General features: G+C 44.6%; 3 protein-coding genes across 4 annotated transcripts; 2 read left to right on the top strand and 1 right to left on the bottom strand.

The window, feature by feature from the left end:
* The first annotated feature begins 88 nt into the window (after positions 1–88).
* On the top strand, positions 89–4,292 carry LOC125525270 (Peptidyl-tRNA hydrolase II (PTH2) family protein). Of its 2 annotated transcripts, XM_048690274.2 has the most exons (9): positions 89–225; positions 338–544; positions 1,164–1,224; positions 1,745–1,781; positions 2,472–2,549; positions 2,643–2,715; positions 3,305–3,344; positions 3,590–3,656; positions 3,882–4,292. In XM_048690274.2, the coding sequence occupies exons 1-8, from the start codon at positions 178–180 to the stop codon at positions 3,637–3,639; spliced, it is 594 nt and encodes a 197-aa protein (XP_048546231.1). In that variant the 5' UTR covers positions 89–177; the 3' UTR covers positions 3,640–3,656; positions 3,882–4,292. The 2 variants fall into 2 exon arrangements, with proteins under 2 accessions (XP_048546231.1, XP_048546236.1); XM_048690279.2 differs by lacking the exon at positions 2,472–2,549.
* A 384-nt stretch (positions 4,293–4,676) lies between these two features.
* LOC125525260 (nuclear pore complex protein NUP35) lies at positions 4,677–7,182 on the top strand. The gene is made up of 3 exons (XM_048690264.2): positions 4,677–5,280; positions 5,678–5,789; positions 6,515–7,182. The coding sequence occupies exons 1-3, from the start codon at positions 4,718–4,720 to the stop codon at positions 6,854–6,856; spliced, it is 1,017 nt and encodes a 338-aa protein (XP_048546221.2). The 5' UTR covers positions 4,677–4,717; the 3' UTR covers positions 6,857–7,182.
* Positions 7,183–8,960: 1,778 nt separating this feature from the next.
* LOC125525288 (uncharacterized) lies at positions 8,961–9,810 on the bottom strand. The gene is made up of 2 exons (XM_048690286.2): positions 9,557–9,810; positions 8,961–9,434 (listed from the first exon to the last, which is right to left on the bottom strand). Exons 1-2 carry the CDS (start codon positions 9,696–9,698, stop codon positions 9,226–9,228), a joined length of 351 nt encoding a protein of 116 aa, XP_048546243.1. The 5' UTR covers positions 9,699–9,810; the 3' UTR covers positions 8,961–9,225.
* Positions 9,811–24,344: the final 14,534 nt, after the last annotated feature.

The raw sequence follows: 24,344 nt of genomic DNA, 5'->3' as shown, positions 1-24,344 counted from the left end.
GGAGGCGGACGGACCGGGCGCTCGCCCACGGCGTGTGGGATGGGCCGGCCCATTACACAATAGTAAACTGCTGGCCCACGTATCGAGTAACACGACGACGTTATCAACCCCCCCTAAAAAAACAGTTCAGTTCAACACAGCACTGCCTCTCCGCTCTGCCTCCTCCAAGTCCAATCCATGGCTGCTCCGCCGCGGCGAAACCCCAACCACGGCGGCAAGAGGAAGGTGAGCGCCACGCACCCACCGGACTGCGGCGTCCGCCCCCGCTGATTCTGCCACCAGCCCCCGCGACTCCGCTCCTGAACCCTAACCCTCTTTTCTGTTTCCCCCTTGGCAGGACGAGGAGCCGTGGCTCGCGGCGGGCATCCGCCCGGCCAACTTCCTCCCGGGCCTGGCCATCGGGTTCCTCCTCGGCCTCCTCCTCGACCTCTCCTCCTCCTGGAGGCCGAGGTTTAGCCTCCCGTCTGCCCCGGCGCCACGGGGCTCCAAGCGGGCGGCCGCCGGTTCCTCCGCCGCCCCAGCCCCAGGCGAAGAGCTCAAGATGGTAAGATGAACCTCGCCTTGCTATACTGACAGTGCGACATCCACATGATTTTATCCCACCCGTTGATCTGAAACGACCGTGTACAGTCCACAATTCCGTATCTGATTGATTAACTCCAAGGGTTACGACCTAGCACTCAGCTGTCACGTGTTTTGTTATTTTTCTACATGAATTCGTAGGTGAGGACATACAGTACTAGCTAAGCACCTGCCCATTGCTACTGATCAACAAACTAGATTATCTCATCATGTTGAAACATAATTGTCATGCTCCATGTCACACCATTTGCTCTGCCTTGGCTCTCGGCTGAGCTTTGCCTCAGGCAGAACTGGGAGTTGTTTGTGGGGGAGTAGTACTCGCGCATTTAAATTTGTCAAGTTAGAGTCAGTGAATGACTAGTACAGGATATAGGTTCTACCAAAAATTTCAGATGGTCTTACATGTAAGGATGATGATGAATGGTGATGATGTAAACATGACTTTATGGCCGATTAACATATTTACAGGAGTGGGTAATACTGATCACTTAGGCTGTGTTTACAATTACTCTTGGTTTTCTGTTGGAATACCATGATTTTATGTCTGAACTTGCACTGAGTTTCGACACTGCTGTTTGCAGGTTTTAGTAGTGCGTCAGGATCTTAAGATGGGGGCTGGGAAAATAGCGTCTCAATGTGCCCGTAAGTTCCATTTCCCGGGCTCTTAGTGTGAGCATTTGTATCTTGGTACATCTGTTCTGTTTGACTTATCCCAACCAGAAGACTGTAGTACTTTGCTCAAATAAAACTGATTGCTTGTCCAATTCTGCAACAACCAACTTCTAGCCAGAACAACTCTAGTTTAAGCCGTCTGTGTACAACAACAACAAAGCCTTTAGTCCCAAACAAGTTGGGGTAGGCTAGAGGTGAAACCCATAAGATCTCACGACCAACTCATGGTTCGGGCACATGGATAGCAAGCTTCCACACACCCCTGTCCATAGCTAGTTCTTTGGTGATACTCCAATCCTTCAGATCTCTCTTTACGGACTCCTCCCATGTCAAATTCAGTCTACGCCGACCTCTCTTGACATCTGTGTACTAAAGTAAATAAAGAATTCTGTAGATAGCTGTGTTATTTTTTGGTGTACTCACTACTCAGTACAATTTGTAGCCAATGTACATCGGTTATGCTTTTAATTCATTGCAATTTATTTTGCAGATGCAGCAACTGGCTTGTACGCCGATCTGTTGGCAAGGTGCTAATGCAGTTTGCCATCTTGCTTCATTAGGTAGTTCTAATTAAAGGATGTAGATATTTCCCACAGACTTTTAGCCTGCCTAGGGACAAGTAGGGTTGGTTTGACCTTGTTAGAAATTCTGGTACATATTGAATGAAGTTGAAATTTATTCATTATATTAGTACTATGCGAGTTTGTTGTCTGTATTTTTGCACGGGATTCAGTGTCACACTTGATTTAGCATCAAAGGCTCGTAAATCGAAGTATGTTGCATGGGTGGCTATTATATTTAACTTCGAGTTATAAATGCTAGCCTAAGTATTCTATCATCCATCAGACGAGTCCCCAGAGCATAATCTTTAAAGAAAGTCTCAGTTTTGTTTTTGGTTATGTTTTCAGTGAAAGCGGGCCTTTTTTAAGAACAAGTGATGCAGTAGAGACAAGTTAAAGTTTTTTCTTAAGTAAAGGATGCCTAAGTGGACTGAAAAGCGGAGTGATTGATTAATCACAATAGAATGGCCTTTAATTAGTGCTCTTCTTTATCAGGACTATGTCATATACTTTCTTATGAAAGCAAAGAACGATCATAGTGTCCTTGAAGTTCAAATTGTACTAGACTCCTAAAGCTCTGGCAAGATTAGAGGTGTCAGTGTCAAGGAGCTGTTTGTCCAGAATCATTAATGATTCATCTGATATATCCCTTTGTAGCAACCGGGTTATTTTGAGACAATGGGAGCAGTTTGGACAAGCTAAGATTGTTCTGACATGCAAGAATCAACAGGAAATGTATGCCATATCTCTTCCAGGGTTTGTATTTCTTTGAACAGTATTTGCTGGATTATGATGTAGCACTTTCTTTTCCCACTTGTGTATTATCAGGAACAGGATAAAGGAAACTGCAGAATACCGAGGTATCCCAACTTTTGTTGTTGCAGATGCAGGCCGCACACAGGTTTGTTTTATGCTTTTGCCTACGAATATGTTTCATCTGTGCTGGTGTTTCTTTGGGAGGACAAGTTGCTTATCTACTGCCTGTAAAAATAGCCCTCTGTGATCAATTGCGAAACGTCCTTCTGACCATTCAACGTATCAAAGTGATAATGAATGTCTGAATCTCAATAACTCTTGACTAATTGTGATTAGGGTAAATTTCTTACTGACATAATGCACTTTGTTGATCAATTTTGAGCCAGACTTATCCTTCCGGGTGTTCATATTGATGCTTATGTTATAGCCAACGATTCAAATTCATAGATTGATTCTTTTTAATACTTATGCTGTAGCATCTCTCTTTCAACGCAAAACAAACAAATAGTTGAGATGAGAGATGCTACAGCAAAGTATTAAAGTAACAAATAAATAGTTGAGATGGAGTAGCAGTTATTGCTTAAGTAAAGTAAAAAACTAATATGGCAGTTATCTATTGTATATATCGAATGATTGTGATCCCATTTACCCTGATCATTACCTACTATCATTCTTGATTCTAATCTCATTTACCCTGATCAAGTGATGGTTACCAATTCTGATTCTCTTTGTAGGTAGTGGCTGGGTCTAAGACAGTTCTTGCAGTAGGGCCAGGTTAGTTTCTCAATCAGAAGTATGCTGTTTTATTCTCTTAGCTACTCAGATCTTTTTCACGAGTCCAAAATTTCTCACCTTGTGCTAATTCTGTTACAAGAGTATGGTCCTCAGATTCTTTATGGAGTATGTGCTACTGATAGAGTGATAGTAGTTATCAAACCGATACCCCGTGAAGCCTGGCAATACTTTTCTATTTGGCAGAATGGCAGAGCATAATATAGCATGATATTGTTGTGGTGCAGGGAGGAAAGCAGACATAGATTCAGTTACCGGGAAATTGCGCCTACTGTAAGCCGCATCTCGGGCATGGTTAGTCTATTCCTCACTTCTTCCTGATGCTTTTCCCCTTGCAAACATTTAGGACCTTTTATATTATGAATTCTGAAAGCTCGTGATTCATGAATATTCACCAAGTTTTAGAGTCCCTACAGGACCAGGCAGCAGCCAGAGTGCTGGCGATGCGAGTTGCATCTTTGGTATTGCTTCTGATAACTAGTCTGCTAACTTTGGTTTTTTCTCTTCATCTGACTGCAGAACATCCACTGTAGTCCCATCCTGGAAGACTATGTTTGTTGGCTCGCAGTTGAAGGCCAGAATCCATTTGCTGTACCCACACCTCATGCATCGCTTGATTCTTCTGACCCAGCTCTGCAGACTCTAGTGCTTGGTTTGAAATGCCACCGCCCGCGAATACTTTTTCGGTTACCTCTTGATGATGATGATGATGATGATGATAGTGCAACACAGCTTTGCTTTTGTTTTTTTGGTTCCCTTTCCGCGACACGGGACAAGCATTTGTAATCCCAAACTGTAGGTTATCTTCTCCCCCCAAGTAAAAGTAATGGATCGCTTGCACCGTGTGCGTGTGTGTGTGTGCGCCCAAGAGGAAACCTCAAACATGTGTTTATCCTCTTCCATGGTAATATGGTAGCCCTGTCTTCTCAAGCACTCGTGGCATCTCCGCTACACGGCAGGATTCCTGGACCGTTTTGTGTTGCATTCTCCGCCCCAAATGTGTATGTAAACTTTGATCTTCTCCTTTCCTTCCTCGTGAACATCTAGTTTTTTTTTCTTCCTTTTTTCGAGAGAAGTCGTGAGCATGAAGCTAAAAAGGAAAAAAAATCGTGAGCATGAAGTATTCTGGCAGGATCTCGAAATTAACTCGGATGGATTCGGGCCGGACCTCGCCCTTTGCCAGCCTCGCAAGCAACGGGACGGGCGCGGCCCAATAAAAGCATACCGCCACCACGGGCGGGCAGGCATCCACCCGATCGACCCGCTCGGCAACGGACACCCACCCAGCCCGCCCGCCCGCCCGGCCGAGTCCAGCTCCAAACCCTCAACCCCCGCGCCGCCCGCGCCGCGCCCACATGGCCTCCTCCCCGTCCCCCTCCTCCTCCCGGACCCCCGCCGCCGCGCGCCGGGGCGGCCGCGCGGCGCGCCAGTCGCCCTTCTTCCGCGACCTCGCCTCCCCCATCCCGTCCCACCGCAGCGGCGGCTCCCGCTTCGCCTCCCCCGCGGCCGCCGCCCCGCCCTCCGCCACGCCGCCGCCCCCGCCCCTCTTCACGCTCGACGACCGCTTCGCCGCCGCCGACTTCTCGCCCGACCCCACCGCCTCCGACCTCCTCCCCGTCGCCTCCTCCCCCTCCCCCCGCGCCGGGGCAGGCAGCCGCTCGCCCTCATGGGACCGCTCCCGCGGCAAGGCCTCCGCCCACGGATCCCCCATGGACGGGGTCGTCGAGCCGCCCCGCAAGGAGCTGCTCGCGCTGCCCCCGCCCTCCAGCCCCTGCACTCCTCCTCCCCCGACGGCCACGTCCGTGGCCGCCGAGGCGCCGTCGCCCGTGACCCCGGCGACGGAGGCTGCCAGGACGGAGCCCGCGGCTCCGGCCAGCGAAGGGAAGGCAGATGGCGAGGAGTGGGTCACTGTATTCGGGTGAGGAAACCATGATGCTCTTCTTTACTTGTCTTTTGAGGAAGCTGTAGCCTGCGGCATGCGCATGGTAGATTCAGTTCTGCAAGTAGTAGTATCTTGGTGACCGCTGGACATGTAGCCATGGAGCTGAAAAATTTGCTGCTTTGCGTAGGTTCATGGCAGGTTCATGGCCCTGCCATGTGCTTGCTCCTGTCCATGTCCATGAGCAACAGCAAAATCGATCATAGTGCTTGTCCTAGCAACTGGATATACCGGACTCTATAGTGCTAGTGCACTTTCATTTTTGTTAAGTTTGTACACCCTGCCCGAGAAAGCAGGAGCCGTCACTTAGCGTTTTTGTTGCGTGCCTTATATAGGATGAATTGGTTTATTGATGTTTAATTTTTCCCTTCTACAGATTCTCGCTTAGAGATACCAACCTCGTTCTCCGAGAGTTCGAAAAATGTGGTGTTATATTGAGACATCACTCTGGCCCAAGAGAGGGTAATTGGATCCACATATTATACCAGGTAACGATATCTTCAGTTACCGTCGCTACTGGTTTCTGTTCTACCTTTCGGTTCCCCTGTTTTTATGTTTTCCCAACAGTTGTATTAATTTGCTTTGTTCCTAATGAGCTGTGACTCGACATAAACTTGAGTATAAGCTCCTTTATACTTGAACGGTTTCGGTTTCATGGCACCATTCATCATCTTATATGATCTTGGAATTAATGATTGTCTACTTGTTCAATTCACATGTTGTATGGCTTCACTCAGATATGCCTTTTTGTCCTATTTTAAGATGGATTTAGCCTAAAGGTTGCATTCTCTTTATTCCAGTTTCCGTGAAAGTGTCACTATTTCTTAGCTACACCAACGTGCACATCAAGTTGGGTCCCCATGCGTGTGTGTAAATGCTGTGGTGTATGATTTGGCTATCTTTTGAACATGAAACACACAGTGAAGCTGGTTTTGGCCTGTTGAGTATGCTTTTCAACAACACATGTTCTAGTCTGGATAATCTGTCTTTGTGCATTCATGCATGATGTGGATTTTTATAGGTTTCTCTGGCCTGTGATTGCTGGGATAAGATTTATTTAAAGTGATTTGTGATGTCCGGAACCTAGCTCTTTTCTTTACAAATGTTTATCTCAGTTCCACTATGCCCGTGCATCACATGATAGGTTTCTGCATTATGGTGCGACAATCAATTCCTCTGCCCTTCCCTCTTAAACTGACAATTGTCTTCACAGCACTCTTACGATGCAAGGAAAGCCCTTCAAAAGAATGGTATCCAACTATGCAGTGGCGTCATAATTGGAGTAAAGCATATTGATCCAGTGCACCGGCAGCAGCTGGATGATAGGCTCGCTGGAATCAACCAAGGAGGCTTCATGGTCTCCCTTCCTTCGAAATCACTTGTCCTGAAGAGCAACACAGGAGCATCAAACCAGTTGGGAGCCTTGCCGCGCCCGTATGATCCGAAGTCTTCCACAAACGTTATCAGAGACGCAGGGCGTCGTACAACAGGCAGTGTCGCCGCGCCAGCGAAATCTATTGTAACCAATGTGATGGACTTGATATTCGGCATCTAGTTCGCCAGCCTGTGGACCAATGATATACCTCCAGCCTAGCATGTCTCATCTGTTGTGTGATCTGTCACGGTGATTGATGCTGTAGCAAGTGAGTTTGTTTGTCCGCCAAAGGGTTCGGGAGCGAAATTCGAGAGAATCCGGAGAAGTGGACCTTTTCTTTTCTTTGGTGATGTAACAGTTATGAATGTGCAAAATTTTCACGTTTATGTTATGATCTGCTAAGATGTGGGCGGCTGTTGTAACTTTGTGTTCTTGTGGGTGCTGTCACGAGCAATGGCTCTGGATGAATGACGAAACTGAGATCTCAATTAGTATTTATTTTGTCCGCTGCAATCTACATGAACTCTGATATATTTGACAGTATTTTTTTAAGAAATGCCATCATAGCCACTATATTGAATTGGTAATGTGGTTACATCGTTTACAATGGCATTCGCCAGGAATGCAGGGGGTTCATTGACCCTGTATTACAAGAAGCATTATTGTCATAAGCAAATTTCGCTGAAGAATGAGCTACCTCAGTTGTTTGACAGACATGGTGTATAAATTCAGCCGATCCTATCAATCTATCATCCCAGCCAAGATGAACTCTCCACATAGATAGCCAAAAGCTTCACCCCAAATCTTATATCTTGTCCTGCAGAAGCATTAATAATTTCAATCGAATCCGAGTCGTTCGTATTGAGTGTGGCAGAAAACTGCATTTTTCTTCTGACTTGATTTGAGAGCGTTCGTATTGGATCTACTAGTGTGGTCATAGAACGTTCAGTCTAATTTTCAATCAGGGTCATCCGCGTGCATTTCCAACTAATATTGCTCAAAAAACTCGACTGTAATGGGAATAGATAGATTTACTCAACCTGTGGTTGAGTTGGTTAGGTGGACAGTGGTATCCCTAGCCCATCAAGGTTCAAATCCTGGTGCTCGCATTATTCCTGAATTTATTGAAAGAAGTCCACATCACCCCCTGTGGTTTTAGAAACTGGCTAAACCCCCCCCCCCCCCCCCCCCAACTCTGAAACTAGTTAACTAATCCCCTAAGATACCTAATACCAGCCAAGGCACCCCCTAATCCCAATTAAAGTCGTATCTGCCGATGGTTTTGCTTGCGTGGCTGTACAGGATGGCCACGTCGGTTTGGTAGGGTGGGTCTGAGACTTAACTGCTCCTCCGGTTTGTTTGGGCATCGTCTCCCTTATTTCCTTTCGACGAGACGGCGTCGGGGTAAGACGGGATGATCGCCGCTTGAAGGTAGCAGCGCAACGACTCCAGGAGTCCAGGTTAGGCGCTCATCTCTTTCATGCCCAGCACACACGTACTTCTCTGTGTTGACTACGCATTAAAACTTGCACACCTGCAAGGCTGCAACGACCCTTTCTGAATTTAGTTTCACCCGAGTAGTGTTTGCTGAGTTAATGTATGTAGTGAAACTATGGTGCGTTAGTACTAGTCACCGGACTGATCGAGGACTATATAGTTGGCGTCTGACATCTAAATTCAGAAAGGGTCGTTGCAGCCTTGCAGGTGTGCAAGTTTCAATGTGTAGTTAGCACAGAGAAGTACGTGTGTGCTGGGCATGAAAGAGATGAGCGCCTAACCTGGACTCCTGGAGTCGTCGCGCTGCTACCTTCAAGCGGCGATCATCCCGTCTTGCCCCGCCGCCGTCTCGTCGAAAGGAAATAAGGGAGACAATGCCCAAACAAACCGGAGGAGCAGTTAAGTCTCAGACCCACCCTACCAAGCCGACGTGGCCATCCTGTACAGCCACGCAAGCAAAACCATCGGCAGATACCACTTTAATTGGGATTAGGGGGTGCCTTGGCTGGTATTAGATATCTCAAGGGATTAGTTAACTGGTTTCAGAGTTGGGGGGTGGGTTAGCCAGTTTCTGAAACCACAGGGGGTGATGTGGACTTCTTTCGAATTTATTTCAGAATTTTCGGCGATACGCTTTCAGTGGGAGGAGACGTTCCCGTCGACGACGAGGCGCCTACGGTGACTTCGTAAATCTCAAGATGATATGCCGGCTCAGTCTCTCAGAGATGCTCATAGGGATAGGGTGTGCGTGTGTGCGTTCATAGGGGTGAGTGTATGCGCGTCTATATGAGCGCTTGTGTCTGTACTTATGCTAAAAAAAGATGCAGCAAAGATTATACTGAGATTAATACATCATCGCGTCGGATCACAAGGCATCGCACGCACCCAGCAGGATCGACCCAAAGTACAGAGGAAACTCGACTGAAGACAACACGAAGACTGAAGAAGCCACAAGGCTACATAAGAAGCAGTAGGCAGAACCACGAGGAATGGCAGGTGGAGACAGCGGCGGGGATCGGTGACTCGACGGGGCCCTGGGGCGATGCTCTAGTCTAGACGCGGCCCTCCCAGAGGCACGGCTGGTCGTCGGAGCAGAGCGCGTGCGGCGGCGGGGCGAGGCCCAGCGCGGCGGCGCGCTGCCAGCGCTGGGCGCGGGTGAGGCCGAGGCAGGGCCCGTAGCGCATGTCCATGTCGAACTCCCTGGCCTTCCTCTCCGCGTCCTCCGCCTCCTCCCTCCCCGCGTCGGCGCCGCCGCCGTGATCTGCCGCAGAAGCAACAACAGATTGAAAAAAAACAAATAAACACCAGATCGATCGATCGAGCAGTCAATCCGCGCAGGGCGTACGAATCGGCGGAGTTGGGATTGGGCGTACGGCGGAGTACCTGGCGTCGGGCGCGTCGCCGCTTGCTTCTGGTGGTGGTGCGCCGCCTTCTTGGAGACGCCGCCGGTGGGCTTGGTGGCCGCCGCGCCGGAGTGGGCCTTCTGCTGCCGGAAGAAGGACCTGACGTCGCCGCCGCTCCTCATGGCTCTCTCTCTCCCCCCGGCGGCGCGATCTCTCTGTTGTATTGGAGGAAGGAAGGGGGCGGCGGATGGTGGACGGAGGATTGGAGGTTGGGGTTTATAAGGTGGGGGTGTTGTGGTGGGCTGGTGGTGGTTCGAATTTTGAATTTTGAAATGGGCGCTGTCCTCTCGTCTCTCGAGACTTCTGCCGCTGCTCTGTTTGCTGGCATTGACCGATGAGACCCATCTCATCGTCCGTTGCCACACATGACCGGTGCACGTTGGGTCCAGGATGTGTATATTTTTTCTTTATTTTTTTTCTTTTGCTATTGAGTAAAAAAAAATCAACACAACAAGAGTATAATAAAAAACACGGTGCTATGTGGTTACCAGACAATCTACCCGATCTTACAAACATAAGTCACATTAAGATACATAAGCATTAATTCTGCATAGCAATGTCGAAGCAAAGCACGATCGAAGGACAATAAACACCGTAATAGGCAAGTTCAAATTTAAGGAAGCAAAAATTCAAAAATAATAATTAAAGGGAGTGTGTTAATATCATGATAACCGAATTCACCACAACTCTCTCTCTTTCAATTTTTTTCCTATGATGCGGCTAGAATATTCCTAAACGCCTACACGGGCCATAAATCACTCGGAGTTCCCGTCAAAACATCAATTAAAAAGTCTGAAGGAGGGGGAGGGGGGTGAATAGCTGACTAACAGAACTTTAACTCTTTTGACAAACTTTAGGCTCAACAAAATAATAAGGTTGTCTAGATATGCAACTAGGTGACCAACATATATGACAAGCTCAACAACAACAACAACAACAACAAGGTAATAACAAGCACAAAGTAAAGGACCTAAATAACCGCACCTGAACTCGATGGAGACGAGAGTGTGTTGCCGAAGTTTCATCCTTTTGGGGAGGTACATCTCCGTTGGAGAAGTGTGGAGGCACAATGCTCCCCCAAACGTCCCTATGACCACCTTATTCTCCTCACACTCACGCACAATACAAGGTATCCTGAATCCACTAGCGGTGCCCTTGAAAGCGGCAACTGAGACCTTTACAAACAAGGTTGGAGCTCTCCCATAACTTAATTGGAGGCTCCCAACACCACCACGAAATTTCACCACAATGGATTGTGGCTCCCGTGACCTCCTCTGTCTAGGTGCCCAAACACCAAGAGCAACAAGTTGATGTTGATGTAGAAGTTGGGGAACACAAAACAGTTTGGTGGAAGTGTAGATCGGGTCCTCCTATCGCCAAAGTATTGTGGGGTTTGGGTGGTTGGGGAAGGAGATCTCAAGCTTTTTGATGCTAGGAAATGGTGGAACAAAGCTTGGGTACATATTAGGGTTAGGAGGAAGAAGGGGGTATTTATACACCCGTGGGGAAAATGGCCGTTGCACAGCCGCAACCCCGGGCACCCGGACAAAAGGGGTATTTGGACCGGGTACTTGAGAGAACCAAATGTTAACGACATAGAAAAGCTTTTGTCATCTGGAGAAGCAATATGCTTTGCCAGTAGAGAAAAGCTAATCTCCCATGCACGGGAGGTACCGTGCATGCATGCACCGTTGGTTTGCTTGGAGATCCGATGCCATGCATTTATACCGATGGTAGTTAGTTAGTTCTTTCTCTCATCCCATGCAAGTACACTGTTTCACCTATGCTCCACCATCCCATGCTTTTTCATTTTATTTTTAGGTTCAAATCTAATTTATCTTTTGAACCAAAAGTACAATTTATGATATGCTTTCATATTTGTGTTTTTGATGACTAGACCTTTGAAATGAGAACACTTTTGAAAATATTTCAATAAATTTTAAAATTTAAATTCTGAAACATATGAAACACTACAAAAGTACACATATCTATGCTATGTTTTGTTAAATACTAGATAAGGTCAAAGTTTTGTTACAATAAAATATATTCATATTTACAAACTTTTAGATTACTAAGAATCAGTTTGATACACATTTGCACACAGTGTATCATTATGAAATGCAACGGAACATGGGGAGCCATAGTGAAACAATAAGATATTTTTTTGCGAAACACATTATTAATTTTTTTCACATGGAATTAATAAATATGTATGGAATAAGTTTGAAGCATGGTGATTTAGTTGTCAAAAATTAATTTCTGGAAATATACTCAATATTGGTCTTGTTTTAAAGATCTTGTCAAAAAAGCACAATTGTGCAAACTGAATGCAAAACAAACTTTTATTTCAACATGCATTAGGCATCTATTTATTTGAATGAAACCTAGTCAGTACAGAATGTATGATAGATGAGAGAAAACACTATAGAAATGGTCCCACACAACAATAAAAAAGTGTGATGGATGCTGCTACCTCTTGAGCACTGCGTTGGATTTCCTTGAAGAGGAAAGGATGATGCAGCAAAGTAGCGTAAGTATTTCCCTCAATTTTTGAGAACCAAGGTATCAATCCAGTAGGAGGCTACGCGCGAGTCCCCCGTACCTGCACAAAACAAATAACTCCTCGCAACCAACGCAATAAGGGGTTGTCAATCCCTTCACGGTCAATTACGAGAGTGAGATCTGATAGATATGATAGAATATTTTTTTGGTATTTTTGTGATAAAGATGCAAAGTAAAATAAAAGCAAAGTAAATAACTAAGTATTTGAAGATTAATATGATGAAGATAGACCCGGGGGCCATAAGTTTCACTAGTGGCTTCTCTCAAGAGCATAAGTATTTTACGGTGGGTGAACGAATTACTGTTGAGCAATTGAGAGAATTGAGCATGATTATGAGAATATCTAGGTATGATCATGTGTATAGGCATCACGTCTGAGACAAGTAGACCGACTCCTGCCTGCATCTACTACTATTACTCCACTCATCGACCGCTATCTAGCATGCATCTAGAGTATTAAGTTCATGAAAACAGAGTAACGCCTTAAGCAAGATGACATATGTAGATGGATAAATTCATGCAAAATGATAAAAACCCCATCTTGTTATCCTCGATGGCAACAATACAATACGTGCCTTGCTGCCCCTACTGTCACTGGGAAAGGACACCGCAAGATTGAACCCAAAGCTAAGCACTTCTCCCATTGCAAGAAAGATCAATCTAGTAGGCCAAACCAAACTGATAATTCAAAGAGACTTGCAAAGATAATCAATCATACATAAAAGAATTCAGAGAAGATTCAAATATTGTTCATAGATAATCTTGATCATAAACCCACAATTCATCGGTCTCAACAAACACATCGCAAAAAGAAGATTACATCGAATAGATCTCCACAAGAGAGGGGGAGAACATTGTATTGAGATCCAAAAAGAGAGAAGAAGCCATCTAGCTAATAACTATGGACCCGAAGGTCTGAGGTAAACTACTCACACTTCATCGGAGAGGCTATGGTGTTGATGTAGAAGCCCTCCGTGATGGATGCCCCCTCCGGCGGAGCTCTGGAACAGGCCCCAAGATGGGATCTCATGGATACAGAAGGTTGCGGCGGTGGAATTAGGGTTTTAGCTCCGTCTCTGATCGTTTGGGGGTACGTAGGTATATATAGGAGGAAGGAGTATGTCGGTGGAGCAACAGGGGGCCCACGAGGGTGGAGGACACGCCTGGGGGGGGGGGGGGTAGGTGCGCCCCCCTACCTCGTGGCCTCCCTGTTGGTTGCTTGACGTAGGGTCCAAGTTTCCTGGGTCTTGTTCGTTCCAAAAATCACATTCCCGAAGGTTTCATTCCGTTTGGACTCCGTTTGATATTCCTTTTCTTCGAAACCCTAAAATAGGCAAAAAACAACAATTCTAGGCTGGGCCTCCGGTTAATAGGTTAGTCCCAAAAATAATATAAAAGTGGATAATAAAGCCCAATAATGTCTGAAACAGTAGATAATATAGCATGGAGCAATAAAAAATTATAGATACATTGGAGACGTATCAGATGCATGCACGGGAGGTCCCGTGCATGGTAGAAAATCCACTCTCTTTGCCAATATGCTTGATTCAGTAGATTTTATATCATTTGCCATGTAAGAAATGTCCAGTTGGTTTTGCAGGGCAACCAAGGTCACACCAAATAGTCCGTTATCATACTTGAAACATTGGCATCAAAAGACCTGTGAATTTGACACTCTTTCTCTGGCAATACCAGGATCTCACAAAAACATCAACGTGCTTTAGCAATCTCCATTGTTTAAAGACTCTGTGATGGGGATACTCCAGCACGCAACTACGCCGTCAACGGGCACAACTACACCATGGGGTACTACCTTGCCAATGAAATTTATCCTTAATTGATGACAATTGTGAAGTCTATCTCCGAGCACCAAGGTAGTGATGACCCACAAGTATAGGGGATCTATCGTAGTCCTTTCGATAAGTAAGAGTGTCAAACCCAATGAGGAGCAGAAGGAAATGATAAACAGTTTTCAGTAAGGTATTCTCTGCAAGCACTGAAATTATCGGTAACAGATAGTTTTGTGATAAGGTAATTTATAACGGGTAACAAGTAATAAAAGTAAATAAGGTGCAGCAAGATGGCCCAATCCTTTTTGTAGCAAAGGACAAGCCTGGACAAACTCTTATATAAAGGAAAGTGCTCCCGAGGACACATGGGAATTATCGTCAAGCTAGTTTTCATCATGCTCATATGATTCACGTTCGTTACTTTGATAAATTGTGAAGGAAATATGCCCTAGAGGCAATAATAAATTTATTATTTATTTCCTTATATCATGATAAATGTTTATTATTCATGCTAGAATTGTATTAACCGGAAACATAATACATGTGTGAATACATAGACAAACAGAGTGTCATTAGTATGCCTCTACTTGACTAGCTCGTTAATCGAAGATGGTTATGTTTCCTAACCATGAACAAAAGAGTTGTTATTTGATTAACGGGATCACATCATTAGAAGAATGATGTGATTGACATGACCCATTCCATTAGCTTAGCACCCGATCATTTAGTATGTTGCTATTGCTTTCTTCATGACTTATACATGTTCCTATGACTATGAGATTATGCAACTCCCGTTTTCTGGAGGAATACTTTGTGTGCTACCAAACATCACAACGTAACTGGGTGATTATAAAGGAGCTCTACATGTGTCTCCAAAGGTACATGTTGGGTTGGGGTATTTCGAGATTAGGATTTGTCACTCCGATTGTTGGAGAGGTATCTCTGGGCCCTCTCGGTAATGCACATCACATAAGCCTTGCAAGCATTGCAACTAATGAGTTAGTTGTGAGATGATGTATTATGGAACGAGTAAAGAGACTTGCCGGTAACGAGATTGAACTAGGTATTAAGATACCGACGATCGAATCTCGGGCAAGTAACATACCGATGACAAAGGGAACACCGTATGTTGTTATGCGGTCTGACCGATAAAGATCTTCGTAGAATATGTGGGAGCCAATATGAGCATCCAGGTTCCGCTATTGGTTATTGACTGGAAACATGTCTCGGTCATGTCTACATTGTTCTCGAACCCGTAGGGTCCGCACGCTTAAGGTTTCGATGATAGTTATATGATGAGTTTATAAGTTTTGATGTACCGAAGGAGTTCGGAGTCTCGGATGAGATTGGGGACATGAAGAGGAGTCTCGAAATGGTCGAGACGTAAAGATCGATATATTGGACGACTATATTCGGACATCGGAAAGGTTCCGAGTGATTTGGGTATTTTCGGAGGTACCGGGGAGTTACGGGAATACGAGGAAGAAGCAATGGGCCTTAATGGGCCTTAGTGGGAAAGACCAGGAGGTGGCGCGCGCCCCTCCGAAGCCCAGTCCAAATTGGACAAGGGGTTTGGGGCGCGGCCCCTCTCTCCCTTCCTTCCCCTCTTCCCCCCTTTCCCCCCTTCTCCTAGTTGGACTAGGAAAGGAGGAAACCTACTCCAACTAGGAGTAGGAATCCTACTCCCCTGGCGCGCCCCTCCTAGGACCGGCCTCCTCCCCCCTTGCTCCTTTATATACGGGGGTAAGGTGGCACCTCTAGACACACAAGTTGATCTTCATGATCGTTCTCTTAGCCGTGTGCGGTGCCCCCCTCCACCATAATCCTCGATAATATTGTAGCGGTGCTTAGGCGAAGCCCTGCGCCAGTAGAACATCAAGATCGTCACCACGCCGTCGTGCTGACGGAACTCTTCCCCGATACTTTGCTGGATCAGAGTCCGGGGATCGTCATCGAGCTGGACGTGTGCTAGAACTCGGAGGTGCCGTAGTTTCGGTGCTTGATCGGTCGGGCCATGAAGACGTACGACTACATCAACCGCGTTCATAACGCTTCCGCTGTCGGTCTATGAAGGTACGTAGACAACACTCTCCCCTCTCGTTGCTATGCATCACCATGATCTTGCGCGTGCGTAGGAATTTTTTTGAAATTACTACGCTCCCCAACAGTGGTATCAGAGCATAGGTTTTATGTGTTGATGTTATATGCACGAGTAGAACACAAGTGAGTTGTGGGCGATATAAGTCATACTGCTTACCAGCATGTCATACTTTGGTTCGGCGGTATTGTTGGATGAAGCGGCCCGGACCGACATTACACGTACGCTTACGCGAGACTGGTTCTACCGACGTGCTTTGCACACAGATGGCTGCCGGGTGTCAGTTTCTCCAACTTTAGTTGAACCGAGTGTGGCTACGCCCGGTCCTTGCGAAGGTTAAAACAGCACCAACTTGACAAACTATCGTTGTGGTTTTGATGCGTAGGTAAGATTGGTTCTTGCTTAAGCCCGTAGCAGCCATGTAAAACTTGCAACAAACAAAGTAGAGGACATCTAACTTGTTTTTGCAGGGCATGTTGTGATGTGATATGGTCAAGACATGATGCTAAATTTTATTGTATGAGATGATCATGTTTTGTAACCGAGTTATCGGCAACTGGCAGGAGCCATATGGTTGTCGCTTTATTGTATGCAATGCAATTGCGCTGTAATGCTTTACTTTATCACTAAGCGGTAGCGGTAGTCGTGGAAGCATAAGATTGGTGAGACGACAACGATGCTACGATGATGATCAAGGTGTCGTGTTGGTGACGATGGTGATCATGACGGTGCTTCGAAGATGGAGATCACAAGCACAAGATGATGATGGCCATATCATATCACTTATATTGATTGCATGTGATGTTTATCTTTTATGCATCTTATCTTGCTTTGATTGACGGTAGCATTTTAAGATGATCTCTCACTAAATTATCAAGAAGTGTTCTCCCTGAGTATGCACCATTGTGAAAGTTCTTCGTGCTGAGACACCACGTGATGATCGGGTGTGATAGGCTCTACGTTCAAATACAATGGGTGCAAAACAGTTGCACACGCGGAATACTCAGGTTATACTTGACGAGCCAAGCATATACAGATATGGCCTCGGAACACGGAGACCGAAAGGTCGAGCGTGAATCATATAGTAGATATGATCAACATAGTGATGTTCACCAATGAAACTACTCCATCTCACGTGATGATCGGACATGGTTTAGTTGATTTGGATCACGTGATCACTTAGAGGATTAGAGGGATGTCTATCTAAGTGGGAGTTCTTAAGTAATATGATTAATTGAACTTTAATTTATCATGAACTTAGTCCTGGTAGTATTAGCATATCTATGTTGTAGATCAATAGCTCGCGTTGTTGCTTCCCTGTGTTTATTTTGATATGTTCCTAGAGAAAATTGTGTTGAAAGATGTTAGTAGCAATGATGCGGATTGGATCCGTGATCTGAGGTTTATCCTCATTGCTGCACAGAAGAATTATGTCCTTGATGCACCGCTAGGTGACAGACCTATTGCAGGAGCAGATGTAGACGTTATGAACGTTTGGCTAGCTCAATATGATGATTACTTGATAGTTTAGTGCACCATGCTTAACGGCTTAGAATCAGGACTTCAAAGACGTTTTGAACGTCATGGACCATATGAGATGTTCCAGGAGTTGAAGTTAATATTTCAAGCAAATACCCGAGTTGAGAGATATGAAGTCTCCAACAAGTTCTATAGCTAAAAGATGGAGGAGAATCGCTCAACTAGTGAGCATGTGCTCAGATTGTCTGGGTATTACAATTGCTTGAATCAAGTGGGAGTTAATCTTTCAGATAAAATAGTGATTGATAGAATTCTCTAGTCACCATCACCAAGTTAGTAGAACTTCGTGATGAACTATGATATGCAAGGGATAACGGAAACGATTCCCAAGCTCTTCGTAATGCTGAAATTGACGAAGGTAGAAATCGAGAAAAACATCAAGTGTTGATGGTAGACAAGACCACTAGTTTCAAGAAAAGGGCAGAGGGAAGAAGGGGAACTTCAAGAAGAACAGCAAGCAAGTTGCTGCTCAAGTGAAGAAGCCCAAGTCTGGTCCTAAGCCTGAGACTAAGTGCTTCTACTGCAAAGGGATTGGTCACTGGAAGCGGAACTACCCCAAGTGATTGGCGGATAATAAGGATGGCAAAGTGAACATAAGTATATTTGATATACATGTTATTGATGTGTACTTTACTAGTGTTTATAGCAACCCCTCAGTATTTGATACTAGTTCAGTTGCTAAGATTAGTAACTCGAAACGGGAGTTGAAGAATAAACAGAGACTAGTTAAGGGTGAAGTGACGATGTGTGTTGGAAGTGGTTCCAAGATTGATATGATCATCATCGCACACTCCCTATACTTTTGGGATTAATGTTGAACCTAAATAAGTGTTATTTGGTGTTTGCATTGAGCATGAATATGATTTGATCATGTTTATTGTAATATGGTTATTCATTTAAGTAAGAGAATAAATTGTTGTTCTATTTACATGAATAAAACCTTATATGGTTACACACCCAATGAAAATAGTTCATTGGATCTCGATCGTAGTGATACACATATTCATAATATTGAAACCAAAAGATGCAAAGTTAATAATGATAGTGCAACTTATTTGTGGCACTGCCGTTTAGGTCATATTGGTGTAAAGCGCATGAAGAAACTCCATGCTGATGGGATTTTGGAATCACTTGATTATGAATCACTTGGTGCTTGCGAACCATGCCTTATGGGCAAGATGACTAAAGACTCTGTTCTCCGGAACAATGGAGCGAGCAACGGACTTATTGGAAATAATACATACTGATGTATGCGATCCGATGAGTGTTGAAGCTCGTGGCAGGTATCGTTATTTTCTGACCTTCACATATGATTTGAGCAGATATGGGTATATCTACTTGATGAAACATAAGTCTGAAACATTTGAAAAGTTCAAAGAATTTCAGAGTGAAGTGGAAAATCATCGTAAAAAGAAAAATATGGTTTCTACGATCTGATCACAGAGACAAATATTTGAGTTACGAGTTTGGTCTTCAATTAAAACTATGTGGAATAGTTTCACAAATTCGTGCCACCTGGAACACCACAGCATAATGGTGTGTCCGAACATCATAACCATACTTTATTGGATATAGTGCAATCTATGATGTTTCTTACAGATTTACCAGCATCGTTTTGGGGTTATGCATTAAAGACAGCTGCATTCACGTTTAAAAGGGCACCATCTAAGTCACCATCTAAGTCCATTGAGACGACACAATCTGAACTGTGGTTTGGCAAGAAACCAAAGTTGTCGTTTCTTAAAGTTTGGGGTTGTGATGTTTATATGAAAAAGTTTCATCCTTATAAGCTCAAACCCAAATCGGAGAAATATGTCTTCATAGGATACCCAAAGGAGACAGTTGGGTACACCTTCTATCACAGATCCGAAGGCAAGTTATTCATTGCTGAGAATGGATCCTTTCTAGAGAAGGAGTTTCTCTCGAAAGGAGTGGGAGGAAAGTAGAACTTGATGAGGTAATTGTACCTGCTCCCTTATTGGAAAGTAGTTCATCACAGAAATCTGTTCCTGTGACTACTAGATCGATTAGTGAGGAAGCTAATGATGATGATCATGTAACTTCAGATCAAGTTACTACCGAACCTCGTAGGTAAACCAGAGTGAGATCCGCACCAGAGTGGTACGGTAATCCAGTTCTGGAGGTCATGTTACTTGACCATGACGAGCCTACGAACTATGAGGAAGCGATGATGAGCCCAAATTCCGCAAAATGGCTTGAGGCCATGAAATCTGAGATGAGATCCATGTATGAGAACAAAGTATGGACTTTGATTGACTTGCCCAATGATCGGCGAGCCATTGAGATTAAATGAATCTTCAAGAGGAAGATGGATGCTGATAGTAGTGTTACTATCTACAAAGCTAGAATTGTCGCAAAAAGGTTTTCGACAAGTTCAAGGTGTTGACTACGATGAGAGTTTCTCACTCGTATCTATGCTTAAGTCTGTCCGAATCATGTTAGCAATTGCCTCATTTTATGAAATCCGGCAAATGGATAAACAAAACTGCATTCCTTAATGGATTTATTAAAGAAGAGTTGTATATGATACAACTAGAAGGTTTTGTCAATCCTAAAGGTGCTAACAAAATGTGCAAGCTCCAGCGATCCATCTATGGACTGGTGCAAGCATCTCGGAGTTGCAATATGCGCTTTGATGAGATGATCAAAGCATATAGTTTTATACAGACTTGCGGTGAAGCCTGTATTTACAAGAAAGTGAGTGAGAGCACTACAACATTTCTGATAAGTATATGTGAATGACATATTGTTGATCGGAAATAATGTAGAATTATTCTGCAAAGCATAAAGGAGTGTTTTGAAAGAAGTTTTTCAAAGAAAGACCTCGGTGAAGCTGCTTACATATTAAGCATCAAGATCTATAGAGATAGATCAAGACGCTTGATAAGTTTTTTCAATGAGTACATACCTTGACAATATTTTGAAGTAGTTCAAAAATGGAACAGTCAAAGAAAGAGTTCTTGATTGTGTTACAAGGTGTGAAATTGAGTAAGACTCAAAGCCCGACCACGGCAGAAGATAGAAAGAGAATGAAAGTCATTCCCTATGCCTCAGCCATAGGTTCTATAAAGTATGCCATGCTGTGTACCAGATCTATTGTATACCCTACACTATGTTAAGCAAGGGAGTACAATAGTGATCTAAGAGTAGATCACTGGACAGTGGTCAAAATTATCCTTAGTGGAATAAGGAAATATTTCTCAATTATGGAGGTGACAAAAGGTTCGTCGTAAAAAGTTACGTCGATGCAAGTTTTGACACAGATCTGGATGACTCTAAGTCTCGATCTAGATACATATTGAAAGTGGGAGAAATTACCTAGAGTAGCTCCGTGCAGAGCATTGTAGATATAGAATTTGCAAAATACTTACGGATCTGTATGTGACAGACCCGTTGACTAAAATTATCTCACAAGCAAAACATGATCACACCTTAGTACTCTTTGGGTGTTAATCACATAAACGATGTGAACTAGATTACTGACTCTAGTAAACCCTTTGGGTATAGGTCACATGACGATGTGAACTATGGGTGTTAATCACATGGTGATGTGAACTATTAGTGTTGAATCACATGGTGATGTGAACTAGATTATTGACTCCAGTGCAAGTGGGAGACTGAAGGAAATATGCCCTAGAGGCAATAATAAAGTTATATTTATTTCCTTATATCATGATAAATGTTTATTATTCATGCTAGAATTGTATTAACCGGAAACATAATACATGTGTGAATACATAGACAAACAGAGTGTCACTAGTATGCCTCTACTTGATTAGCTCGTTAATCGAAGATGGTTATGTTTCCTAACCATGAACAAAAGAGTTGTAATTTGATTAACGGGATCACATCATTAGAAGAATGATGTGATTGACATGACCCATTCCATTAGCTTAGCACCCGATCGTTTAGTATGTTGCTATTGCTTTCTTCATGACTTATACATGTTCCTATGACTATGAGATTATGCAACTCCCGTTTGCCGGAGGAACACCTTGTGTGCTACCAAACGTCACAACGTAACTGGGTGATTATAAAGGAGCTCTACAGGTGTCTCCAAAGGTACATGTTGGGTTGGCGTATTTCGAGATTAGGATTTGTCACTCCGATTGTCGGAGAGGTATCTCTGGGCCCTCTCGGTAATGCACATCACATAAGCCTTGCAAGCATTGCAACTAATGAGTTAGTTGTGAGATGATGTATTACGGAACGAGTAAAGAGACTTGCCGGTAACGAGATTGAACTAGGTATTAAGATACCGACGATCGAATCTCGGGCAAGTAACATACCGATGACAAAGGGAACACCGTATGTTGTTATGCGGTCTGACCGATAAAGATCTTCGTAGAATATGTGGGAGCCAATATGAGCATCCAGGTTCTGCTATTGGTTATTGACCGGAAACATGTATCGGTCATGTCTACATTGTTCTCGAACCCGTAGGGTCCGCACGCTTAAGGTTTCGATGATAGTTATATTATGAGTTTATAAGTTTTGATGTACCGAGGAGTTCGGAGTCTCGGATGAGATCGGGGACATGACGAGGAGTCTCGAAATGGTCGAGACGTAAAGATCGATATATTGGACGACTATATTTGGACATTGGAAAGGTTCCGAGTGATTCGGGTATTTTCGGAGGTACCGGGGAGTTACGGGAATACGAGGAAGAAGCAATGGGCCTTAATGGGCCTTAGTGGGAAGGACCAGGAGGTGGCGCGTGCCCCTCCCAAGCCCAGTCCGAATTGGACAAGGGGTTTGGGGCGCGGCCCCTCTCTCCCTTCCTTCCCCTCTTCCCCCTTTCCCCCCTTCTCCTAGTTGGACTAGGAAAGGAGGAAACCTACTTCAACTAGGAGTAGGAATCCTACTCCCCTGGCGCGCCCCTCCTAGGGCCGGCCTCCTCCCCCCTTGCTCCTTTATATACGGGGGCAAGTGGGCACCTCTAGACACACAAGTTGATCTTCATGATCGTTCTCTTAGCCGTGTGCGGTGCCCCCCTCCACCATAATCCTCGATAATATTGTAGCGGTGCTTAGGCGAAGCCCTGCGTCAGTAGAACATCAAGATCGTCACCACGCCGTCGTGCTGACAAAACTCTTCCCCGATACTTTGCTGGATCGGAGTCCGGGGATCGTCATCGAGCTGAACGTGTGCTAGAACTCGGAGGTGCCGTAGTTTCGGTGCTTGATCGGTCGGGCCGTGAAGACGTACGACTACATCAACCGCGTTGTCATATCGATTCCGCTGTCGGTCTACGAAGGTACGTAGACAACACTCTCTCCTCTCATTGCTATGCATCACCATGATCTTGCGTGTGCGTAGGAAATTTTTTGAAATTACTACGTTCCCCAACAATTTGATATGTGGGTGGACCGGTGCTTGGGTACTGCCCTTCCTTGGACAAGCATCCCACTTATGATTAACCCCTCTTGCAAGCATCCGCAACTACAAAAGAAGTATTAAGGTAAACCTAACCATAGCATGAAACATATGGATCCAAAATAGCCCCTTACAAAGCAACGCATAAACTAGGGTTTAAGCTTCTGTCACTCTAGCAACCCATCATCTACTTATTACTTCCCAATGCCTTCCCCTAGGCCCAAAAAATGGTGAAGTATCATGTAGTCAACGTTCACATGACACCACTAGAGGAAAGACAACATACATCTCATCAAAATATCAAACGAATACCAAATTCACATGACTACTTATAGCAAGACTTCTCCCATGTCCTTAGGAATAAACGTAACTACGCACAAATCATATTCATGTTCATAATCAGAGGAGTATTAATATGCATAAATGATTTGAACATATGATCTTCCACCAAATAAACCAACTAGCATCAACTACAAGGAGTAATCGACACTACTAGCAACCCACAGGTACCAATCTGAGGTTTTGGGACAAAGATTGGATACAAGAGATGAACTAGGGTTTGAGATGAGATGGTGCTGGAGAAGATGTTGATGGAGATTGACCCCCTCCCAATGAGAGGATCAATGGTGATGATGATGGTGATGATTTCTCCCTCCCGGAGGGATGATGTTTCCCCAGCAGAACAGCTCCGCCAGAGGCCTAGATTGCTTCCGCCAAGGTTCCGCCTTGTGGCGCTGGAGTTTCGTCCCGAGATCTTGCTTATGATTTTTTTTCGGGCGAAAGACTTCATATAGCCAAAGATGGGCACAGGAGGCCTGCCAGGGGGCCCACGAGACAGGGGGCGCGCCTAGGGGTAGGGCACACCCCCACCCTTGTGGATGGTGGGTGGCCCCCCTCTCGTGCTTCCTTCGCCTAATATTTTTTATATATTCTAAAAATGACTCCCGTGGAGTTTCAGGACTTTTGGAGTTGTGCAGAATAGGTCTCTAATATTTGCTCATTTTCCAGCCTAGAATTCCAGCTGCCGGCATTCTCCCTCTTCATGTAAACCTTGTAAAATAAGAGAGAATAGGCATAATTATTGTGACATAATGTGTAATAAAATTCTATAATGCAATAAATATCGATATAAAAGCATGATGCAAAATGGATGTATCAACTCTCCCAAGCATAGACCTCGCTTGTCCTCAAGCGAAAGCCGATATCGTAAAATATGTCCACATGTTTAGAGATAGAGGTGTCGATAAAATAGAATACGGACATGAGGGCATCATGATCATTCTTATAACACCAAAATATATAAATATTGCCATATGATTTCTTATGCTAAAGTAACAATTCATTCACAATTTCAAGTATGAATCGGAAACTTCATTGAAAAC

This window comes from Triticum urartu, chromosome 1A, assembly GCF_056163025.1.
Source record: "Triticum urartu cultivar PI428250 chromosome 1A, HENAU_Tu73, whole genome shotgun sequence".
NCBI lineage: Eukaryota > Viridiplantae > Streptophyta > Magnoliopsida > Poales > Poaceae > Triticum > Triticum urartu.
Note: the sequence above shows the minus strand (reverse complement) of the source record. Positions and strands in the feature narration are given on the sequence as shown.